Source organism: Piliocolobus tephrosceles, chromosome 7, assembly GCF_002776525.5.
Source record: "Piliocolobus tephrosceles isolate RC106 chromosome 7, ASM277652v3, whole genome shotgun sequence".
NCBI classification, from domain to species: Eukaryota; Metazoa; Chordata; class Mammalia; order Primates; family Cercopithecidae; genus Piliocolobus; species Piliocolobus tephrosceles.
This window is the reverse complement of record NC_045440.1, coordinates 95,191,172-95,212,887: the sequence shown is the minus strand read 5'-3', so window position 1 is coordinate 95,212,887 and position 21,716 is coordinate 95,191,172. Positions and strand designations below refer to the sequence as shown.

Here is a 21,716-nt window from a genome sequence, read left to right as displayed (position 1 = left end):
TTTTTTTTTTTTTGAGACGGAGTCTTGCTCTGTCACCCAGGCTGGAGAGCAGTGGCTGGATCTCCGCTCACTGCAAGCTCCGCCTCCCGGGTTTACGCCATTCTCCTGCCTCAGCCTCCCGAGTAGCTGGGACTACAGGCGCCCACCACCTCGCCCGGCTAGTTTTTTGTATTTTTTAGTAGAGACGGGGTTTCACCGGGTTAGCCAGGATGGTCTCGATCTCCTGACCTCGTGATCCGCCCGTCTTGGCCTCCCAAAGTGCTGGGATTACAGGCTTGAGCCACCGCGCCCGGCCAGGGGCCTTTTGTTTTTTTAATGGCATCTTTCAAAAAGGAAAAGTTTTAAATTCTGATAAAAGTTGATTTATAATTTTTGATTTTTATATTTTTTGCTTTTGTATTCTAAGAAAGCTTTGTATATCCCGAGGTTACAAATATTTTATCCTGTGTTTTCTATTAGAGATTTTTTGTTTTAGGTTTTACATTTAGGTCTGTCATTCATTTTGAGTTGAATTTTGTATATGGGGTGACTTAATGGTTGATGTTTATCTTTTCCAAATGTGTATCCAGTCGGTTTAGCAATGTTTGTTGAAAATACTTTCTTTTCCTCATTGAATTTGCTTCCCCACCTTTGTTGAAAATAATTTCACTGTATATGTGTGAGCGGGTCTATTTCTTGCTACTCTTCCAATGCATTGGAATGTCTATATGTCTTTTTTGGAGAGGAGGGGCAGTACCAAACTATCTTGATTATTGTAACATTATTGTAAACATCCAACTTTGTTTTTTTCAAAAATTGCTTTGGTTACTCTATGTTATTTTTATTTTCATATGAATTTTTAAATCAGCTTGCCAATTTTACTAAAAGTGTCTTGGGATTTTGATTGGTATTATGTTAAATATATTGATCATTTTGGGGAAAATTGCTGTCTTAACAAAATTGAATGTTCCAATTCATGAAATAGGAGCTGTACTTATTTATAAGAGCTTTGTTAATTTTTTTTCAACAAAGCTTTTAAATTTTAATGTAGAGATGTGGGTTATCTTTTGTTAGATATTTTCCCAAGTATTTCATATGTCTGTTTTTTGGAGCTACTGTGAATGGAATTTAAAAATTTTTATTTTTGATTATTTCTTGCTAGTCTATAAGAATACAGTTGATTTTTGCATATGAACCTTGATCTTGTGACTTTGCTAAATTTATTCTTCTTTATTTTTAGGTTCTCTGGGGATTTCTATGTAAATAGTTACAACATCTGTAAATGCTCCTGTTTTCTTTCTGATCTTTATACTTTGTGTGCTTTTACTGCCTTATTCCTATTTAAGTAAATAGGAAAATAGTAAAAAGGAAAAAAATTGCTTCATTTTGTTTTTTGAATTTTATTGTTTTGACAGTTTCCATGGTTAAAGTGTATATGAGGTAAAAGACATAGGGAAGAGCTCTTCAGTAATGGGGGGAATGAGATTTTGCTGTCTTCAGCTAAACCACCTTTTATCCAACCACTGAAAATCTAGTGTGTACAAGTTAGGTGTAAGAAGCAGAAGACAACATAATTTTAATAATATTTATTCTCATTTCTACTTTGTTGTTTTATACTTGTTCTTATTTGAAAAAGTAACATATCATATGATCCAACACTTTCACTTCTGGGTATATAGCCAAAAAGAATCAAATTGGTATGTCAAGAGCTGTCTGCATTCCCATATTCCTTGGAGTATTTTTCACAGTAGCCAAGATGTGAAGTCAACCTAAATGTCCATCAATGGATGAATGGATTAAAAGCTTCTTGGTATAGATACACAGTGGAACACTACTCAGCCTTAAAAAATGGCAATCCTGTCACTTGTGACAACATGGGTAAACCTGGAAGACATTATGCATTATGCTGAGTGAAATAAGCCAGACACAGAAAGACAATTATTTTGTGATCTCACTTACATGTGGAATTCAAAAAAGTTAAACTCTTAGAACAGAAAGTAGAATGATGGTTACCTAGAGTTGGATAGAGGTGGAGCACTGGGGAGATGTTGGTCAAAGGATTCGAAATTTCAGTTAAGGAGGAGTAAGTTCAAGAAATCTATTGTATAACATGGTGACTATAGTTAATAACAATATATACTTGAAAAATGCTAAGAAAGTGGCATTTTAAAAAATGTTCTCACCACAGAAAATATGTGAGGTAATGGATATTAATTAGTTTGATTTAGCCATCCCACAGTGTATACATATATCAAAACAGAATGTTGTGCACATACATATATATAATTTTTATTTATCAATTAAAATAAAAATTTCAGGTTTTACTTTCAGAGAACTCTGTAATCTTTGCCTTTCCTCAGCTTGTCATGTCACTTAAATCAGTTTTGTCAACATTTGATTTTTAGATATTTTTCCATGCTATAGACATTGAAATAATATCTTAATTTTTAGAGTTTTAAAATGTTTACAGTGATTATTATGTTATTCTACTTCAACTGAGTTTATTTCACTTTGGAACAGTAAGACATTTACAGTCATTGTTCTTATAGTAATATTAACACCTGATATTTGGATTTCTTAGTTTATAAAATGCTAACATGAGTATGATTGAGTATTATTTCATACTGTTTCTTAATATAATCTAATTTTCTTGTGCCTTTTTTTGTTTGAATGACCTTACTACTTAGACATTAAAGTCATTTTTAATAATATGTTTTTTTTTTTAATTGTAGTTCATTTGACTCCTAAAGAAGTAGCAGTGTCCAAGGAACAAGAAGAGAAATCTGATAGCCTAGTTAAATATTTCAGTGTTGTTTGGTGTAAGCCTTCAAAGAAAAAACATAAAAAATGGGAAGGTGATGCTGTTCTTATTGTAAAAGGAAAGTCATTTACACTAAAGAATTTGGAAGGCAAAGACATTGGAAGAGGTATTGTGATACTACCTAATGTTTACAATTTGGACTGAAATTAGTATGTATCTCTGGTTACCTAAATGAAATATAATTAGGTTTTATAAAGAGATGATGAGGTATTCTTTAATGGATGTTCATGCTTCAACTGTGTATAATACATAAAATAATCTCATAATGATTAGTGAGCCTGCTAATCTTATGGCTTATGCTAGCTCAGTGAAGCATATCCTATCCTATGGTTTCATTTTCTCCAAAAATGGCCAGCCAGCTATATGCAGTTATTTTGGTACTTTTCTGAGCTTAAACACTAAATTTGACTTGGTATACTTTCTCTCTCTCTCTCTTTTTTTTTTTTTGAAGAATGCTAAGTGGTTAAAGTTGAAAAATATGTTGATATTGAGTTGAATGATATATAATTTCAGCACTACTCAATAATGTTTTGAAAAACAGAGCAAGGAGATAATGGTTAAGCCTGACCTAGATTAACATATGGAAATTGGAGGTTTCCATTGTTTCTGTTACAAAGTGTTGCCAGCATAATTTGTAGTAATACAAGTTAGGCTACAAATTAAGAATGGCTAACACCAACTACAGTGTCTTTGCATTGTCTCAGTTCAAGTTTGAGTGTGACCTGTAACTGTAAAATCTGTTCTACATGTTTATTTACTTAAAAATATATAGTTTTTAATAACTATTATGTGCCAGGCAGTATGATAGGAATACCAAAGATGATTATAATTTATAATTTAGAGGGAACAAAGCAAAGTAATTGATGATTAGGAAGCAATAATACAGTTGTTTCAGTGAGAATTTTTACTAAATGCAGTGGGAGCATAAAAGAACCATTTAATCTGCCCAGGAGGCTAGGGGTAAGCTTGATAGGAGTTACCGTTTAAGGTACTATTTGAAGGATGAATAGTTTTGGAGGTTATAGGTAAGGGCCATGTGCAAGAGAGAATAGCACATGTAAAGGCACAAAAGCAGGAGGGAATTCAAACTAGTTCAGTGTTTCAGGAATGTAGTATATGAAAGGCTGTGACAGTGTTAAGAGTTGAAACAAACTAAATTATCTACAATAGAATGTTTTATTTATTATGAAAGTATGGAACAACTGTGTATAGTGATTAGAGGAAGTAAAAAGAAAAACATACAGTACACATTCTATGTTGGTTAAGGTAGATTGGGGCTAGATTTTTGGAGAATTTGTTCATGCATTGGTATTGCTCGTTAGTGAAATTCTATAGTCAATGAGAGACAAAAAATTATCACAATTACTTTGGAATATCTTTTACCCCTAAGGTGTAGTATGCATGGTTTTGTATATGTGTAGTTTATAATAAAATGATCTTTCAGTTGCAAGTAACAAAAAATGAAAATTAGGCTTAAAACAGTGGGTTTTTACACTGACCATGCCAGTAGAATCACCTGAGTTGCTTTTAAGGGTGTAGTGGCTCACGCCTGTAAGCTCAGCACTTTGGGAGGCTGAGGGGGAAGGATTGCTTGAGGCTAAAAGTTCAAGACCAGCCCGGGCAACTTAGCAAGACCTTGTCTATACAAAAAAATAAATTAACCAGGTGTGGTGGCATGCATCTGTAATTCTAACTACTTGGGAGACTGAGGTAGGAAGATTGCTTGAACCCAGGAGATCAAGGCTGCAGTGAGCCTTGATCATGCCACTGCACTCCAGCCTGGGCTGGAGAGACCCTGTCTCTTAAAAAAAAAAAAAAAAGAAAAAGAAAAAGAAGAAGAAATGCCGATGCCCAGACTCTGACCTTTCTTTGAGACTCTGATTTATTTGACCTGTATGGTAGGGAGAGGGACTGAACATAGGTATATTTTAGGGTTTTCAAAATGAAAATATCCAAACATAGGACTTGGTTGCTCAATTATAACATTAATAAATGTATGAACCTGAAGTTAATTTTGCAAGTTACTATCTATAAGCAGTTTTTCTTTTAAATAACTGGGATATACAATATGTAAATTTGTTAATGTAAAGATAGAGGTGCTAAGAAAACTGAAAGCTGGAATGCTAAAATTGCTAATAGTTTGTGATAATGCATCAGGCTCAGTTGGCCATTGTTGCATAATACCTAAAAAAACAAAACAAAACAAAAAAAAACCAGTATGAGAAACAAAGTTTAAGAGTAAAAGAAAATCTTCTAGCAACTGAGATGTTTGAAAGAGTCATTTTTGGATCAAGATCATCTATGGATCTAAATGAAATGAGAGATCTTGGAATTAGAGCTACTTTAAAGGTACCTCATGGAATGGAAGGTATTCTTGTCTTCCATTTCCATGTAAAACTGAGATTAACAGTAATTGGATTTTATGTGAAGATAAGACTATAATCTTCATTAATTTGGATAAGTGAAGACCAGTACTGAATTGGGATGGAGTGATGGGTCTTTGACATTGAGCTAAGTAATTTCTTCCTATATCAGAGCATTAAAATTAAAAAGTATTCCACCATAAATAATTTAAGACTATATATTAAATACAGATTGGCACAGATTATAAATTTTAGGCCAGTTTCAGTAGAGAAAATTTAGTAATTTTCAACTACTTGAAAAGGGTCGTCATATTTTCTAAATTGCAACAGTCTTTTATTATTGTTTTTAGAGACTTAAAAGTTTCTGGTATACACAGCCCCTGTGCTTGGTAATGGCACAGTAACTACACATTTAATAGTTTAATGCATTTAATAGACCAGCATGGAAGTCTAAAATTCCATCTATGTGGTTAATGAACTCATTTTAAGCAGCCTATGACTGACTTATTCATACTTATATTTCATCAGCACCTTTACATAGCAACACTAAATAAATGTTCATCAAATTAATAATTCAAACAAACTTAATATTACAAAATATTCCATGTTTTATTAAAGAGTTAGAGCATAGAATATCTATGACCTCTTGCCACAACTATATTTTAACTTTGCTATCTCATGTGGAACAGTCAGTACTAGTTGTGGTAACAGTTGCTTTTATTGCTAGTTCTCCTTCACCTTTCTAGCTGTTTCTGAGTGAAAATAGAGGTGAAAATAGAGAAAAAAACCATGGTGTTTCTGTACAAGAAAGGAGAATACATATAGCCTATCAAACTATTTTCTTGGCTTAATTTTTCCAGACAAGACATGGCAAAACTATAGAGTACAATAATCTATATTTTCAATAGTAAAAATATTCTTGCTTTCTCTAAAGCATGGTGAATTTTATAGCTGTATTATTTCTTTTGATTTTTAGTGTTTTTTTTTTTAACCAAAATGTTAAATTATGCTTCTATTTTGGCTAATGCATTATACAAGACTATTTACATTCAAAGTGCAGTTTTTCTGTACAGTTATGGGAAGGTGACCATGGTATCATCTTAGAGTGTCAATTAATTTTTTTCTTTCTTAACTTAAAGGCATTGGTTATAAATTCAAAGAGCTTGAAAAGATTGAAGAGGGCCAAACACTGATGATTTGTGGAAAAGAAATAGAAGTCATGGGTGTAATCTCTCCAGATGACTTCAGCAGTGGCAGGTGTTTTCAGCTTGGAGGAGGAAGTACTGCTATCTCGCATTCTTCTCAGGCTGCCAGGAAATGTTTCTCTAACCCTTTCAAAAGTGTTTGTAAACCAAGTTCAAAGGAAAATAGACAGAATGATTTCCAAAATTGCAAACCACGCCATGACCCATATACGCCAAGTAAGATTTTAAAAATAATTTGAATTTTCTGTTTTTACTGTCAAAATGTTTTTTGTGTGTGAATTTGAAGTTTAAATTTTGTTTTAAAAGTTTTAGGTGAAAGTATACATTATTCTTGAGATATGTAATCTGACGTAAGGGATAATGTTGAAGTCAAATATAGTTTGGGAATTATTTCATATGTAAATGAATAATCCCAAGAATATGGTAATAAAAATACTGTACCTATGTTGAAGGAAACATATCTAAACTGTATGTATATACATACATGTATATGTATTACACATACATGTGTATAATTTTGAATAAAATCTGACTTTTTAGTAAGGAGAGAAATTAGTAAATATATGAATCTGGACTATGATTAGACTTCTAGTTTGAGGACTGTATGCCTTGATCACAAGCATTAGTGTATAAAAATGTTGAATGGTAAGATTTCATGCAAAGTCCAAATTTTGCTCGTGAAAGTTCCATTCAATCAGTTAATTTTCACACTGCTGAATCCAATTTTAAAAATCAGATTTAAAAAAAGAAACCTAGCTTGTATCTGATTGTTCTTTTATTTGACTGTTCACTCAGCAGGTATTTCTTGATTGCCTTTTATGGGTTGGGCCTAAAGATAAAACTGTCATCACAGAGCTTCTTATTTGGTGCGGGGAAGGACAAGTAATCTGACCGAAAGTGTAGTGTAGTAGATGTGAAAGTTGAGAGACAGAGGTGACTTCTTTCCTAACAACAGCAAGTATATAAAGTAATGATTATTTTTCCCCATTGCAAGTATTATGGAAACATAAGTTTCGAAGTAAAGAGGACTTTTGAGATCATTTCGATTACTCTTTTCACTTTGCATTGGAGGAAACTGGCCCAGGAAGATGAACCAACTTACCTAAATACAGATAATCAATGGCATTGTTGGGACAAAACCCCATAATTAAAAATTCCTAGTTCTATATTAGCTTATCCCAAAGACTTAGTTGAAATACAAGGAGTGGAAGCTGATGCAGCTGAATTTTCTCTTTTTGTCCAGATATTTTGTCTGTCCCACCAGCTCTTTTAACAATCCCTCTCCTCTTTTTTCTCCTTTCTCTTTGTACTTTTACTATTACACAATACAGGGCTGTGGGGAACTGAAAAGAATACTGTGCTTATTCAAAGATCTGAGTTAGAATCATGGTTTTGCCACTGAACTAACTGGTTCTTTGACCTCTTGGGGGTAGTCACTGACCTTCCTAATGTTTTGCCTACTCATGTGTAAAACGTGGGTCCTAATAACCACTATAGAGATTTAAAGAGTGTCTAGTATACACTCTTTCCAGGAAATACTTGTTGAGTGAGTGAATGAAACATTTTACTGTGGCCTTTCTGTGTTGTGTGTATGTGATGTAAATGTATATATTATATATATGTAAATGTAAATTTATTGTGGCATTTATGTGTTGTATGTGATGTAAATATATTTTTGTGTGTGTGTGTGTAAAAGCACTTTGGGTAAATAGTAAATGGTTAATTATTCTCGTGTACTTATCTTATGCAAAAGATAGAATTAAGTTGTAGATTTTAATGCCTGAGACATGTTGTTAATATTAAATGATCATCTTCATCATTGTGAAGATAAAGAAGCATCTTAAAATTTGAACTAGTGTTCTATTATTTTGACTGTTTAGGGTTCTCTTTCTTGAAGATGGGCCTTTTATTAGGTGATTTATAATCCTATAGTCCTTTTTGCTTGGGCAGTATGTGATTTTTCGCCTCTATCTTCTCTTTTTCCTTGTTGTCCTTTGTAAAAGATAGAAAAATAATGGCACCATTTCTTGACTGGAAATCCACAAGGAGTACCCTCTTTGCTACAGTGATATAGAGGAAAGCCAAGGACTAAATTTCCCATTTTTACTTCCTAGTCCACTACCTAACAGGAATTGACCTTAAAGATGAAAATTCCTTTCAGTTACTCAGAACCCTAGGAAAATCCACAGAAAACTTATTCTCTGGGTATTTGTTAATGGTAAACATGACCAAACTCTTATTCCTGTGACAATATAGTTCCACACTGATGAATATTTACATAGTCGACTGGAATCTATTTCTTTTTATCTCCTCTTCTCCTCATTCTTCTTTCTTTTTTTATCTAATTCAATTTTTATAAACATGTAGGCATGCAAATATATCCCCAAAATAATTTTGGTGGGTTTATTATCTAATTTCACATTTATCAATTGAGACCTGCCTTCTAGCTATATTTGATTTTTCGTTTTTGGGTGGTATTTTAGTAAATCTTTTAAATTGTGTAGCATAGTTTTGAAGAATTACATTGTTATTCTATGATGACTTCATGCTGCTTTAAAGAGGTTCATGAGGCCGGGTGCAGTGGCTCATGTCTTTAATCCCAGCACTTTGGGAGGTTGAAGTGGGCAGATCACTTGAGGTTAGGAGTTCGTGACCAGCCTGGCTAACATAGTGAAACACTGCCTCTATTAAAAACACAAAAATTAGCCGGGTTTGGTGGCACAAACCTGTAATCCCAGCTACTCGGGAGGCTGAGGCAAGAGAATTGCTTGAACCTGGGAGGTGGAGGTTTCAGTGAGCTGAGATCACACCACTGCACTCCACCCTGGGCAACAGAGTGAGACTCTGTCTCAAACAAACAAACAAAAAAAAGATTTATGAACTTGACATTCGTGAATGTAGTAATTAACTTCAAGCAAATAATGTGGCTAAGTCAATGGAAAATTTATCATTTTTTGTCAGTTCCAATTAATAGGAGTAATGATCATTGTTAGTGTGTTTAGGACTGAAAAGATAGAAACTCTGTATGTTAAATTTGGGGAGCCTTTTCAGAATGAGAAGCTGTGAACATTGGCAAATGCATTTTGGCAAAATTCCAGCCTGTGCTTTCAGTTGGAAATAGTTCTCTTTGCTCTGAATACTGACTATTTGAATGTTGTGGCTTACTGAATTCCTTACTAGACAATAGTGAATTTCAGTGCTTTTGAAGCACTTTTGGGTATATGAAGTTTGGAAGGCTCTTCATAATTCTTTGCATGAAATCGTGTATCAGTAAGGCATGAGATTTTCTTTTTAAATTTTGTGCCCTTGGGTAACATTACTGTGACTAAATTTTGGACTTTTTTTTGGCCACAAATGGTGGCAAACAGTTCTATCTTAGGGTAATGAAAACAAGATAATGTTGGTTGCTGAAAAAGTGAAATTACAATACTTGTACTTTTACCATTTTTTAAGATTCTCTCGTTATGCCACGACCAGATAAGAATCACCAGTGGGTATTCAATAAGAACTGTTTCCCTCTTGTGGATGTAGTGATTGATCCTTACCTTGTATATCATCTTCGACCACATCAGAAAGAAGGAATCATATTCCTTTATGAATGTGTAATGGGAATGAGGTAGGAAAATAAATCATTTGTTTAATCTAATCTTAATTTTGATTTAACCTGTAACACAATAATGGTTTTCTAAGAAGATCCTGATAAAACTAGTCCTGAGGGTATACTATGAATTTCAATTGGTAGGAAAGGTGAATAGTGCTTAATGTGCGCATTTATTTCAAAAGTAGTTCTTGATAGATGCCATGTGCCAAACATACTGCTAGGAGGTGGGCATACAGGAATCGGGACCACGGTCCTTACTTTTAAGCGACTTTTAAAGTATTTGAATAAACAGATAAATGCAATTGGCCTTAATGTGGTATAATAAAAGCTCAGTACTGTTGTGGTAAAGGGTCATGAGAACAAGTGAAAGAGGCTTTTAATGCTGGTTCTGAGAATTATTATTTTTTTTTTGGAGATGGAGTCTTGCTGTATTGCCCAGACTGGAGTGCAATGGCATAATCTTGGCTCACTGCAACCTCCATCTCTCAAGTTCAAGTGATTCTTGCATCTCAGCCTCCTGAGTACTAGGATTACAGGTGTGCTTCACCATGCCTGGCTAATGTTTTTATTTTTAGTAGAGATGGAGTTTCACCATGTTGGCCAGGCTGGTCTTGAACTCCTGATCTCAAGTGATCCACCCACCTCAACCTCCCAAAGTGCTGGGATTACAGGCAGGAGCCACTGCACCTGGCTTGGTTATGATAATTTTGGAAAAAGATTTTCTTCTATCTCTACATCTGAAAATAGAAGAAAGTTTCTTCTTCCTTTTTGCATTTTCTGATTAAAGAATAGTAGTATCATCTTTTAAAGATGTTCTAGAGGACACACACACAAAAAAAAAAAAACAGGAGAAAAAAAGAATCAAAGGCCCCTGCTAACATTTCTTCCAGTCTTTTTTGTTTGTTTTGGTTTTGTTTTGCCTTGTTTTTAAATGCCAAGCTCCTTGATTTTAAAAATTGTTGTTTAAAGGTAGCTGGAAATGAAATTCTCCCCAACTCTAAGAACTCTTTGCATGATGACAAGTTAAGGGAATACTATTTTCCAGAAACTATTAACTAGACTCACATTTTCTCCCAAATCTGCTTTTTCTTTTGAAGGTCTTATCCCAGGAGGTCTCAGAATCATCTTTGATTTCTTTTCTCTCACATTCTGAATCTAGTCAAACCTGAACTTTTAATTATTTTAACCTACTAAATATTGTTTCCTAATCTTTTCTGTCATTCCACTGCAGCATCTCTAGTAACCGATGTCATAAAAATGTCATATTTTATCTAGACTATTGCATTGGCTTCTAACTTATGTATTTGCTTCTGATGCTTCTCAAATGTATTCTACTTAAAGCCACCATCTTGAGTTTTCTCTGAAAAACGGTTCTGAACATAGCATTCCCTTATTTAAAATCATTCAGAGGCTCTCAGAACTTAGAACAGGGTTTCTGAAACTGTGATCCGTACTCCACTGGCAGTATATGGGACCATTTTGGGGTGGCAAGTGGACAAGCCTTTTAAAAAAATTTGAATAGTAGCATATTTAGTTAATTATTAGAAAAATAGGCTGGGCACGGTGACTCACACCTGTAATCCCGGCACTTTCAGAGGCCAAGGCAAGTGGATCACTTGAGGTCAGGAGTTCAAGACTAGCCTGACCAACATGGTGAAATCCCTTCTCTACTAAAAATACAAAAATTAGCTAGGCGTGGTGGCGGACACCTATATCCCAGCTACTCAGGATGCTAAGGCAGGAGAATCACTTGAATCCAGGGGGCGGAGGTTGCAGTGAGCCAAGATCGCGCCACTGCTCTCCAGCTTGGGTAACAGAACAAGACTCTGTCTCGAGGAAAAAAAAAAAAAAAAAGAAAAATAGCACAATTTTGGTTTCACAGATAAATTAGAATGAGTTTTCTTTTCAAATTTAAGTTAAAATGAGTTGATTTGAAGAAAAATAATAACATATAGTATCACAGATATGGCAACAAATCATGATAGTAGTCATGAAATCCTGGTGTTTGGGAGATGCTGATCTATAAGATACAGTCTAAACTCTCAAGGATAAGTATACTCATCTTTTGTCTTCCATCTACCATGGTAGCTTCATATTTTTAAGTTCAAGCTCCAGCTATATTCAACTGCCTCATTAATGTTGTAATTATTTACCTTTTACAATTTTGCTCAAGATACATCTTCTCCATAAAGGCTTCCTGTTTGCTCCCTTCTCTTTACCATGAAAAAATGAATCTGTTTTTTCTCTTTGCTATTCACTGTATCTCATTTGGCTGACATTTGGTCCTTTGTTGCCAAATTATTGATCTAAAACAGCTACCTAAATAGTAGCTGTAATTTATGTTGGTAATATTTTTCTCTGTACCTTGAAATGAAACACAAATACAAAATTACATATTGGTTCTTAATTTCTACTAAGAAGAAATACAATTAGCTAACAAACTACAGCTGACTCTTGAACAACTCAGGAATTAGGGGTGTTGACCCACTGTGTAGTCAAAAATCTGCATATAACTTTGGCAGAAACTTAACTAATAAACTACTGTTGACTGGAAGCCACGATAACATAAACACTCAATTTACACATAATTTCATAAACTATATGTATTATATACTATATTTTTACAATAAAGTAAGCCAGTAAAAAGAATGCGTGATGAAAACCATAAGGAAGAGAAAATGTATTTACTATTCATTAATAGGAAATGGATCATCATAAAGGTCTTCATCCTCATCATGTTGAGTAGACTGAGGAAGAGGAGGAAGAGGAAGGGTTGGTTTGGGAGGTAGGCACACTCACTTAAAACATTTATTGAAAAAAACCCATATATAAGTGGACTTTCACAGTTCAAACCCTTCTTGTTCAGTGGTCAACTGTATACTTATGTATTTTTGTAATATCCTTAATTCCCTTGGAGTTTCTTAACTTTAAAAATATAAAACATACACTGCTAAGGTCTTTAGGAATATAAAATGGCATAAAAATACATGATCTTACTAATAATATCCCTAATAACATTTAATTTTAAATTATATAACTTAGTAGGTCTGTAGGATAACAACTTTTACTAAATTATGTGTATTATATCAAGTGTTTAGTGTTTAATCTTTTTATGATGCAGGGAGCTGTTTTTGTTGAGGACTTCATTTACTGACAGAATCATAAAATACAGCTCAGTAGGTCTTGCTGATTAAATATAATACAACAATATATTTTAAACTGTTTTGATATCTGAAACCAATAAAAATCACTCAACTCTTAGCGATGAGAAACACAGTTATAGTTAAATTATCCATATGCAGATATAAAATTGGAATTCATTTCTAGCCTCTAAATATGTACATGTAATAGTAGCAGATGATTTAGATTCAACTCTCTAATTTCAGATTTATGTTTTGGTAATTTAGTTGACAATATGTAATGGATATAATTATCAAAGATGCAAAAGATGTGTTGTAAATCAGCTAATAAAGTACTAAAAGAGTCTTCAGTGTCATTAAAAAATACCAGTTTCTGGTTCTTGATGATTTTAAGGGCGTAAAATATTTTTCTATTGTGATTAAAGGAAGTAAAATTATTTCTAACAGAGTGAGTGGCAGATGTGGAGCTATTCTTGCTGATGAAATGGGTTTAGGGAAAACATTGCAATGTATTTCGCTCATCTGGACCCTGCAGTGTCAGGGACCCTATGGAGGCAAGCCAGTAATAAAGAAGACACTAATTGTCACACCTGGAAGCTTGGTGAATAATTGGAAGAAAGAATTTCAAAAGTGGCTAGGAAGTGAAAGGATCAAGATATTTACTGTTGATCAGGTAAGAAACTTGAAAATTTAGCCTTAGTCATTTAAAAAAAAATCTAGTTTTTCAAATCAGTAATTCAGTTTTTACTTGTTAACTCCCTAACCCTTTTGCACAAAAATGGAGTCTTAGCTTACGTTTTGGTTTTGAGTTGTTATGAACTGAATGTTTGTGTCCTCCAGATTCATATGTTGAAGCCCTAACTTTCAGTATAACAGTGTTTGGAGGTGGGCTTGGGAGGTAATTAGGTTTAGATGAGGTGGTGAGGGTAGAGCCATGTGATGAGATTAGTGCCTCTGTAACAAGAGCAAGAGACACCAGAACTTCCTTTCTCTACCACCTGAGGATACAGTAAGAAAGCATTCTTCTGCAAGCCAGGAAGAGGGCTCTCACCAGAACCCAACCATGTTAGCACCCTGATCTTAGACTTTCCACCAGAACTGTGAGAAATAAGTGTCTGTTGTTTAAGCCACCCAATCTATGGTATTTTGTTTATAGCAACCTCAGTTGACTAAGACAGAAAGAGTTAACATATTCCAATTCTTAATAAGTGACTGTCAGGAATAGGCTGCTTAAATTTGATTTCATATCATTTCTTTTCCTGATTTTTAAAATACTATCTTTTTTCCTCAGGATCACAAAGTTGAAGAATTCATCAAGTCTATATTTTATTCTGTTCTTATTATCAGTTATGAAATGTTACTTCGTTCCCTGGATCAAATTAAGAATATAAAATTTGATCTTCTAATCTGTGATGAGGGGCATCGTTTGAAGAACAGTGCCATTAAGACAACTGCAGCCCTCATTAGCCTTTCTTGTGAGAAAAGAATAATTCTAACTGGTCAGTATTCAGTTTGGGGAAGATATTTTGGAATTTTTGCCTAGTGAACATACAGACTTGTACTATGATGCTTAACATTCAAATAACTGGTGGTATTGGATGGAATTTATACTAATAAACCTGTGTTAATTGACTCTTAGTAGGATTCTGAATCTTCAAATCCATGTGTAATTTTTTTGTAGCCCAGACTTGGGGGTTTTTTAGGAATAAACACAATGATATCATGATAAGGAATTTAGGAGATCAGACTAGATTGCTTGTGCTTGGTTCCCGAGTCTGACGTAGCTGTAACAACTTGGAGCAAATTATATAGTGTCTCTGTGCCTCAGTTTTTAAAAATCTCTAAAATAGGGATGATAATACCATCTAACTTAAGTTCTCGTGAGGGTCAGAGGAGTTAATCCATGTAAAGTTCTTGGGAAACCACCTGACAGGTGGTGAGTGTTTAATATAAATATCAGTTGTTTTTATATGTATGTGCTACATATGCATGGTTTATTGTTGGCCAAAGCTTCTGGACCCAACTGTCTGGAAAGGTGGGATGGATGGTAAATACAAGAATCCTCTTCTACCTTGTTATTTAAGGCCTAGGCTAGCGCAATGTAGCTTTTCTCCCATATCTCATCTTGGTTTTGTATGGCCCTTCCAATCTGCCATTGTGTCAGCAGAAGAAAGAAGAGAATTGTAGTCATTACTAATATTTAAAATTTCCCTATTTTCTACTCGGGGCTTCATTTTCCCTACCATCTTCAACCCTTTTGGAAGGAATGGTCAGGATATAATTATTCTTACCGTGTCATCATCATTTTTTCCTTCATGTGTTTTTTATGCATGTCACAGCTCTCCTCTGAAGTTAAATGAGGAGAGAGAAGGAGTGTGACCAACAACTTGTACCTCTTTCCTATACAGATAGGTGGAAATATGTTCCAGAACAGCAGAGAGGAGAAAACTCCTCCTCTTCTGTTCTTACTGTGTTGGGATGGGGAAGATTATCCACCTTTAAGAAATTCCTCTTCATTTGACTTCCAATTTGTATAGGAGGATTGTATTGACCATTATCAAAAGTGATTTTTAAAATGATCTATACTTTAAAAAAATGATTTTGGGAAATACTAAATGACCTTTTTTTTTTTTTTTTTGAGTTTAATCACGATGATAAAGACAAAAGGACTAGGGTCAAATCTCATAGTTATACCCCCAGGATTTACTAGATGCTCAACAAATGTTTGTCAATAATAGTGAAGTGGAAACCAAAGAATAGGAAAACTGGTGTTGAATATTTACAAAATGCCATTTTTAAACAAAAAAATGAGTCAGGGAAATAGGAACCATAATCTGAATGATTTTCATATCTTTGGCTGTTTGAGAAGCTGAGTGGATTCTTTATACTTGATTTCCAATGTGCAGTTCAGATTTCTTTACTAGCCTTCGATCTTGAGATCCTTGGAGCCAGAAAAGTAATGGGGGGGAAAAAAAAAACGAGTTAGCTGAATTTAGTAACACTGAGTTAGAAGAGAAAAAGACTGTTTCTTCTTACTGCTTAAGATGGGGGTCAGTATTACTTATTTAAATAATAGTTGCAGATATAAAGTAAAAATGGTTAGCACTAGAAGGGAGGAGAAAAAGAAAGAAAAAAGAAGAGTGAGAAATAAAATTTACTGAAAAGTACTGAAGAAATAAAAGTAGTTCCCTTCCTCACTTGAAAATCAGATAATTTTCTGTAGCAAAAATATATAATTTTATTGATATTCTCAATGATAAACAAATACTAATTTAACATTCCAAATTAAATTTAATCTGCAGTAGAAAATTGATCTAGGATTTCATTCAACAAGAATATCTCGAAAGCGACCAGTGAGATAGTTTCATTTGAGACATTAGTATTGTCCTCTGTATCCTTTGTCAATCTTAGCTTGTTTCTGTTTTGCTGTCCATATCACTCTTACCCCCTGAGCTATGAATTTAGGTAAAAACTAGCCCTAACTAACCTTTTTAATTTAGAAATACTCATAGTTGGTTTCTATCTTCTTAGAGTTGCCTGAATGAAGTCTTTGCTTTTATGCGCAGGACATTTTACCCCAAGATGATTTGTTCCTTGTTATGAAAGTACATGTTTGTATAGGAGTTATGTACAGTGACATATAATTGATAGGTGCTCCATAACTAAGAATCAAATGAAAATGATTTTGATTTTGTTTCCGTGTATTATCTAGACCAGTGCTTTGGAGTTAATGTTTACTGGAAAACGGTTAGGATTCAGTTTGATTGATAGAGGGGCATTAGTCTTCTAGCACTGCCATAGCAAAAGACCACAGACTAAACAACAGACATTTATTTTCTCACAGTTCTGGAGACTGGAAGTCCAATATCAAGATGTCAGCTGGTTTCTATTGAGGTCTCCATACTTGGCTTGCAGACAGCTGCCTTCTCCCTATGTCCTCATGTACTCTATCCTTTGTGCAAATGTATTCGTGGAGTATCTCCCTCTCTTCTTATAAGGACACCAGTCATATTGGATTAAGGCCCCACCCTTACGACCTCATTTAACCTTAATTACCTTCTTAAAGGTCCTGTCTCCAAAAACCGTCACACTAGGGGTTAGAGCTTCAACACAGGAATTTTAGGGAGACACAGTTCAGCCCACAATAAGAGCTGAATGATTATTATAAGATCTTAGATGCCTTTTCATTATATCATAGAAAAGATAAATCTGAGATTTGAAGCAAAATTCTTTTTACAGACTGAAAATTTAAAAACACATACTGCTATCGAATGTTTAGCAACTGGAGAACAGAAATCATCCTCCAACCTCACCTCCTTAGTTGTTAACACCCATGACATATTTTATTGTTCGTACATACACACAGAGAGCATACATGCAAATTTTAAAATTCTTTACACGTACATACAAAACACATCTTTTTGGACATACACGTGTACATCAAAATATCTTTCATATAAACATTTTTCTATAACACATAATCTTGAGAACTATTCTTACAGTTTAACATTAGGTTGTTTTTAATTCTTTACTGTTATAAATAATGTGGTGATGAATATCTACAAGCATATACTCTTTCTGTATAGATTTCTATAAGTGGGCTTATAGGAATAAAAGAAAAATATAAATGTGTATAAAAAGCTCTCAGAACTTTCTGTGGAGGTTACAGGAGGATATAGGTGTAGGTTATTGACAGTGCTGGGTTGGGTGGTAGATTTCTTTCTTTTTTTAAAGAAGAAAAAAACCAAAAAACAGAGAAAAAACTTTTTTTTTTTTTTTTGTAGGGATAGGGTAGAGGTAGGGAAGATAAAGAATCCTTTCATTTTCTCAGAAGTTTCTTTTCCATACTCTTGAACATAGTCTTAGTAAGTACACCAACTTGACTTGAAAAATCTTTAGTTTTTTCTATTTTTCTTCTACAGGTTTTACCTAGTCTAGAATTAGAGCACTGAAATAGCAAATGGGGATCTAAATTATCACTAGAAAGCAATGTGACAGACTCTTACAATGATGCTATACTATACTATTGGTTCTGTCTTGTAGCCATATTTCCCTTCTCATCTTTTTTCCCCCCTTCCTTACTCTTTTTTCTTCTTCTTTTCTGCCCTAAATCCTTTTTCCTATTCCCTTCCTGTCTTCTGCTTTTCTTCTTTTGTCCAGTTTTGCTTTTGCCTCTTCCCCTCATATATCAGTTGGGATGATTTCAGATGCCGGTAACAGATGATCTGAATCAGATATGCTTATTCCCCCGTGTAACTGGAACTCTAAAGGTAGGGCAGGCTACAGCAACCCAACATTGTCATCAAGAATTCTGGTTCTTTGTATCTTCTGCTCTGCCATATTTGGGGTTGGCTTCATCCTCAGGCTGGTAGCAAGTGACTGCAGCCCTTCCAGACATCACAGCTAGATGTGATGATATCCAAAGGAGAACAGGACTGGCTCTTCTTGTTTCTCTTTGTTTAAGAGTGTTTCTCTATGTTTAAAAGCCCCTCTGTGATGAGTTCTCATGTCTCATTGGCCAGGATGGGTCACATGCTACTGATGGAACCTCTTGGTGCCCTTTCTAGCTCTCCTTTTCTGAGCTGTTGTATCCATTCTTTAGCTGCTGGTACTATTGATTAAACAAATGAGAGGAGCCCCTTCCCTTTCTGGAGAATTATCTTTGATTGAATGAGAGCTGTATTCTCCTTTATAGTTTGCTATCAATGATTGACTGATAAGCAGCAAATGGCAGCTCCCTTGCCTTAGAGTAATTTCAGGACCAACGTTATGGTGCAGTTTATGCTCTAGAGCTCCCTGTAATTTAGCTGAAGCTAAAGTATAGCTGAGGCCATTCTTGCTTAGTTTCTTCCCCTACCATTTTCTGATTCCATTATTCCCCTTCTCCTGAGAGCTCTCCCTCTGTAAATCACGTGCAAACAAATCACCGTCTTAGGCTTTGCTTCCAGTGAACCCAGTATGAGACAAGAACCCTTGCATATGTCAGTCATTTGCAAAGGAGGGGATAGAATTACTATGATTGACTTAATCATTTGGGGTTTGATGAATATCTGAAAGCCAACCACAGTGATCCTTCTACCATTCTTTCTCTTCTTTCCTATACTCCCCAATCTTTGTTTATCATCATCATGCATATTCTTTTAGACGCTTAACTGAATATATACCAACATAAATGTATTTTTCCCAACTCTTTCAACGATGTATCTAAAAATTTAAAACTGACTAGATGTGTTAAATTTAAAAAAATTAGCAATTGCTGGTCCAACCTGGGGATAGGGGACCCATTAAGTTTTAGGGAAGTGATTATTAAATTCCTTGACATTAAAAAATTTCTGCCATCCATCTTAATGAAATAAATGCATTTTTATTTACTTTTCACATTATTTATATTTTTGGACAACATTTTCTAATCTATTACTTGAAAGCCAGCTGAAATTACATTGTTTGTGCTGATTTATATGTTCTTTTGACACTATTATAATTATTGAAACATGCTAATGTTTCTTTGAAAATTAGCCAAAAGCTATTGCATACTATATGTAATATATAGAGGGTATATTAATCCATTACAGTCTGTATTAACCCTTTGGGCAGTGAAGATCTTAATTTGATCTGATAACTTTGAAAGGTAGTAATAATAGGTGCCATTCAGTGAGTGTCTCCTAAGCGCCAGGCATTTTGCTGGGTACTTCATATCCATTGTCTCTACTTTTCATTATAATTATTCTGGGAATTCATTATCTTCATACTTTTATAAATGAAAAAAAACCCCGTGAGTTTAAAGGACTTAAGCAGTTTGTCCAAAGTCACATAGCTATAATAACAGTAACAATTACTAAAGTTATAGAACATTTATTGTGCTCTAGGCACCATTCAAAGTATATTATATGGATTGACTACTTTGATCCTCACAACCCTAGAAAGACTATTATTATCTGCATTTTACAGATAATAAATTGGTGTAAAAAACTTTCTCAGGGTCACTCAGGGAGTAAATGATGCAGGTAGGATTTGAACCTAAGCAGTGAGACTCCACTAAGCCTGCACTCAATCATTATGCTATACTACTATGTAAGAATTTAGTATGCAACTGAAACTACAGTTAAAAATTTATGTGGTGATTAATATTTTTTTTAACTTGCTTTGACTGCTGTTTCTTAGTTTTAGGCCATTTGCTTGTATTTATTCCTTTTAGGGAATAAATTTCTCCAAACTTCCATTGTGGTTTTGTTATAAACCTGAGATTGTGATTGTAAAGCACAAACTTGACCTTTTCCTCATTTTTGTCTCTCTTTAGGTACTCCAGTTCAGAATGATCTGCAAGAATTTTTTGCATTAATTGATTTTGTAAATCCAGGAATATTAGGCTCTTTGTCATCTTATAGGAAAATATATGAAGAACCCATCATTTTATCAAGAGAACCTTCTGCTTCTGAGGTATAATTTACTCTAATAAATAAGTTTTTAAAAAGCCGTATATCTGAGGAAATTATCCATAACTTCATATTATTTTGATTTAGAAAAATCAGTAGTGTGAACTCTTTCTTTTTCTCCACAATCCTTCATTTCCTGCATTCCTTATTTTAGAATATGACATCACTTGTCTAAAATTCATGAATAGGAACTTCACAAAGAATTATGACAATAAACATATAAAAATGTTCATCCTTACTAGTTTTGAAAAAAGTAGAACAAAATAACCAAAGTGACTTTTATAATTTTCTATTGGTGTGTGTTTGTTTATTTAGAGATAGTGTCACTCTATGTTGCCCAGGCTGGCCTCGAACTCCTGGAGTTCAAGTGATCCTTTTGCCTCTGCCTCCCGAGTAGCTGGAACTGCAGGTGTACACCACCTCCCCAGCTTGGATTTACTCGTAGTAGCAATTGTAGACAAGAGTCTCCTATTTGGAATGTAAATAGTTGGTTGGAATGTACATTGGCACAACATGGGGAAAGTTTGGCAATGTATATCAAAAGCATTAAAATTGTGTATATCTTGTGGCCTGACAATACTCCTTTTAGGAATTTATTATAAAGAAATAATAGTAGGTTTATTTAAAAACTTAGCTGGCCGGGTGTGTTGGCTCATTCCTGTAAACTCAGCACTTTGGGAGGCTGAGGTGGATCACGAGGTCAAGAGATTGAGACCATCCTGGCCAACATGGTGAAAACCCTGTCTCTACTTAAAATACAAAAATTAGCTGGGCATGGTGGCACACGCCTGTAGTCCCAGCTACTCAGGAGAATCACTTGAACCTGGGTGGCAGAGGTTGCAGTGAGCTGAGATCGTGCCACTGTACTCTAGCCTGGCGACAAAGCGAAACCCCATCTCAAAAAACAAACAAACAACAAAACCAAAAACTAAAAACTTAGCTATAAGGTATAGGGTGACCTTATGTCTACCAAAAAAAAAAAAAAAAAAAAAAAAAAAAAGCCAGATGTGGTGGCATGTACTTGTGGTCCCAGCTACTGGGGAGGCTGAGGTGGGCGGATTGCTTGAGTCTGGGAGGTGGAGATTGTAATGACCTGAGATCACATCACTGCACTCCAGCCCTGGGTGACAGAGTGAGACTCTGTTTAAAAAAAAAAAAAAAAAAAAAAAAAAAA

At 34.5% G+C, this 21,716-nt stretch overlaps 1 protein-coding gene across 1 annotated transcript in view; it reads left to right on the top strand.

Moving 5' to 3' along the window:
- RAD54B (RAD54 homolog B) overlaps positions 1-21,716 on the top strand; it is an 81,940-nt gene that overhangs the window by 39,631 nt on the left and 20,593 nt on the right. Inside the window, exons 4-9 of the mRNA XM_023222914.1 lie at positions 2,712-2,906; positions 6,303-6,584; positions 9,822-9,984; positions 13,557-13,782; positions 14,401-14,608; positions 20,407-20,546. Of these exons, the coding sequence (XP_023078682.1) occupies positions 2,712-2,906; positions 6,303-6,584; positions 9,822-9,984; positions 13,557-13,782; positions 14,401-14,608; positions 20,407-20,546 (1,214 nt within the window). The remainder of the gene's footprint in view (positions 1-2,711; positions 2,907-6,302; positions 6,585-9,821; positions 9,985-13,556; positions 13,783-14,400; positions 14,609-20,406; positions 20,547-21,716) is intronic.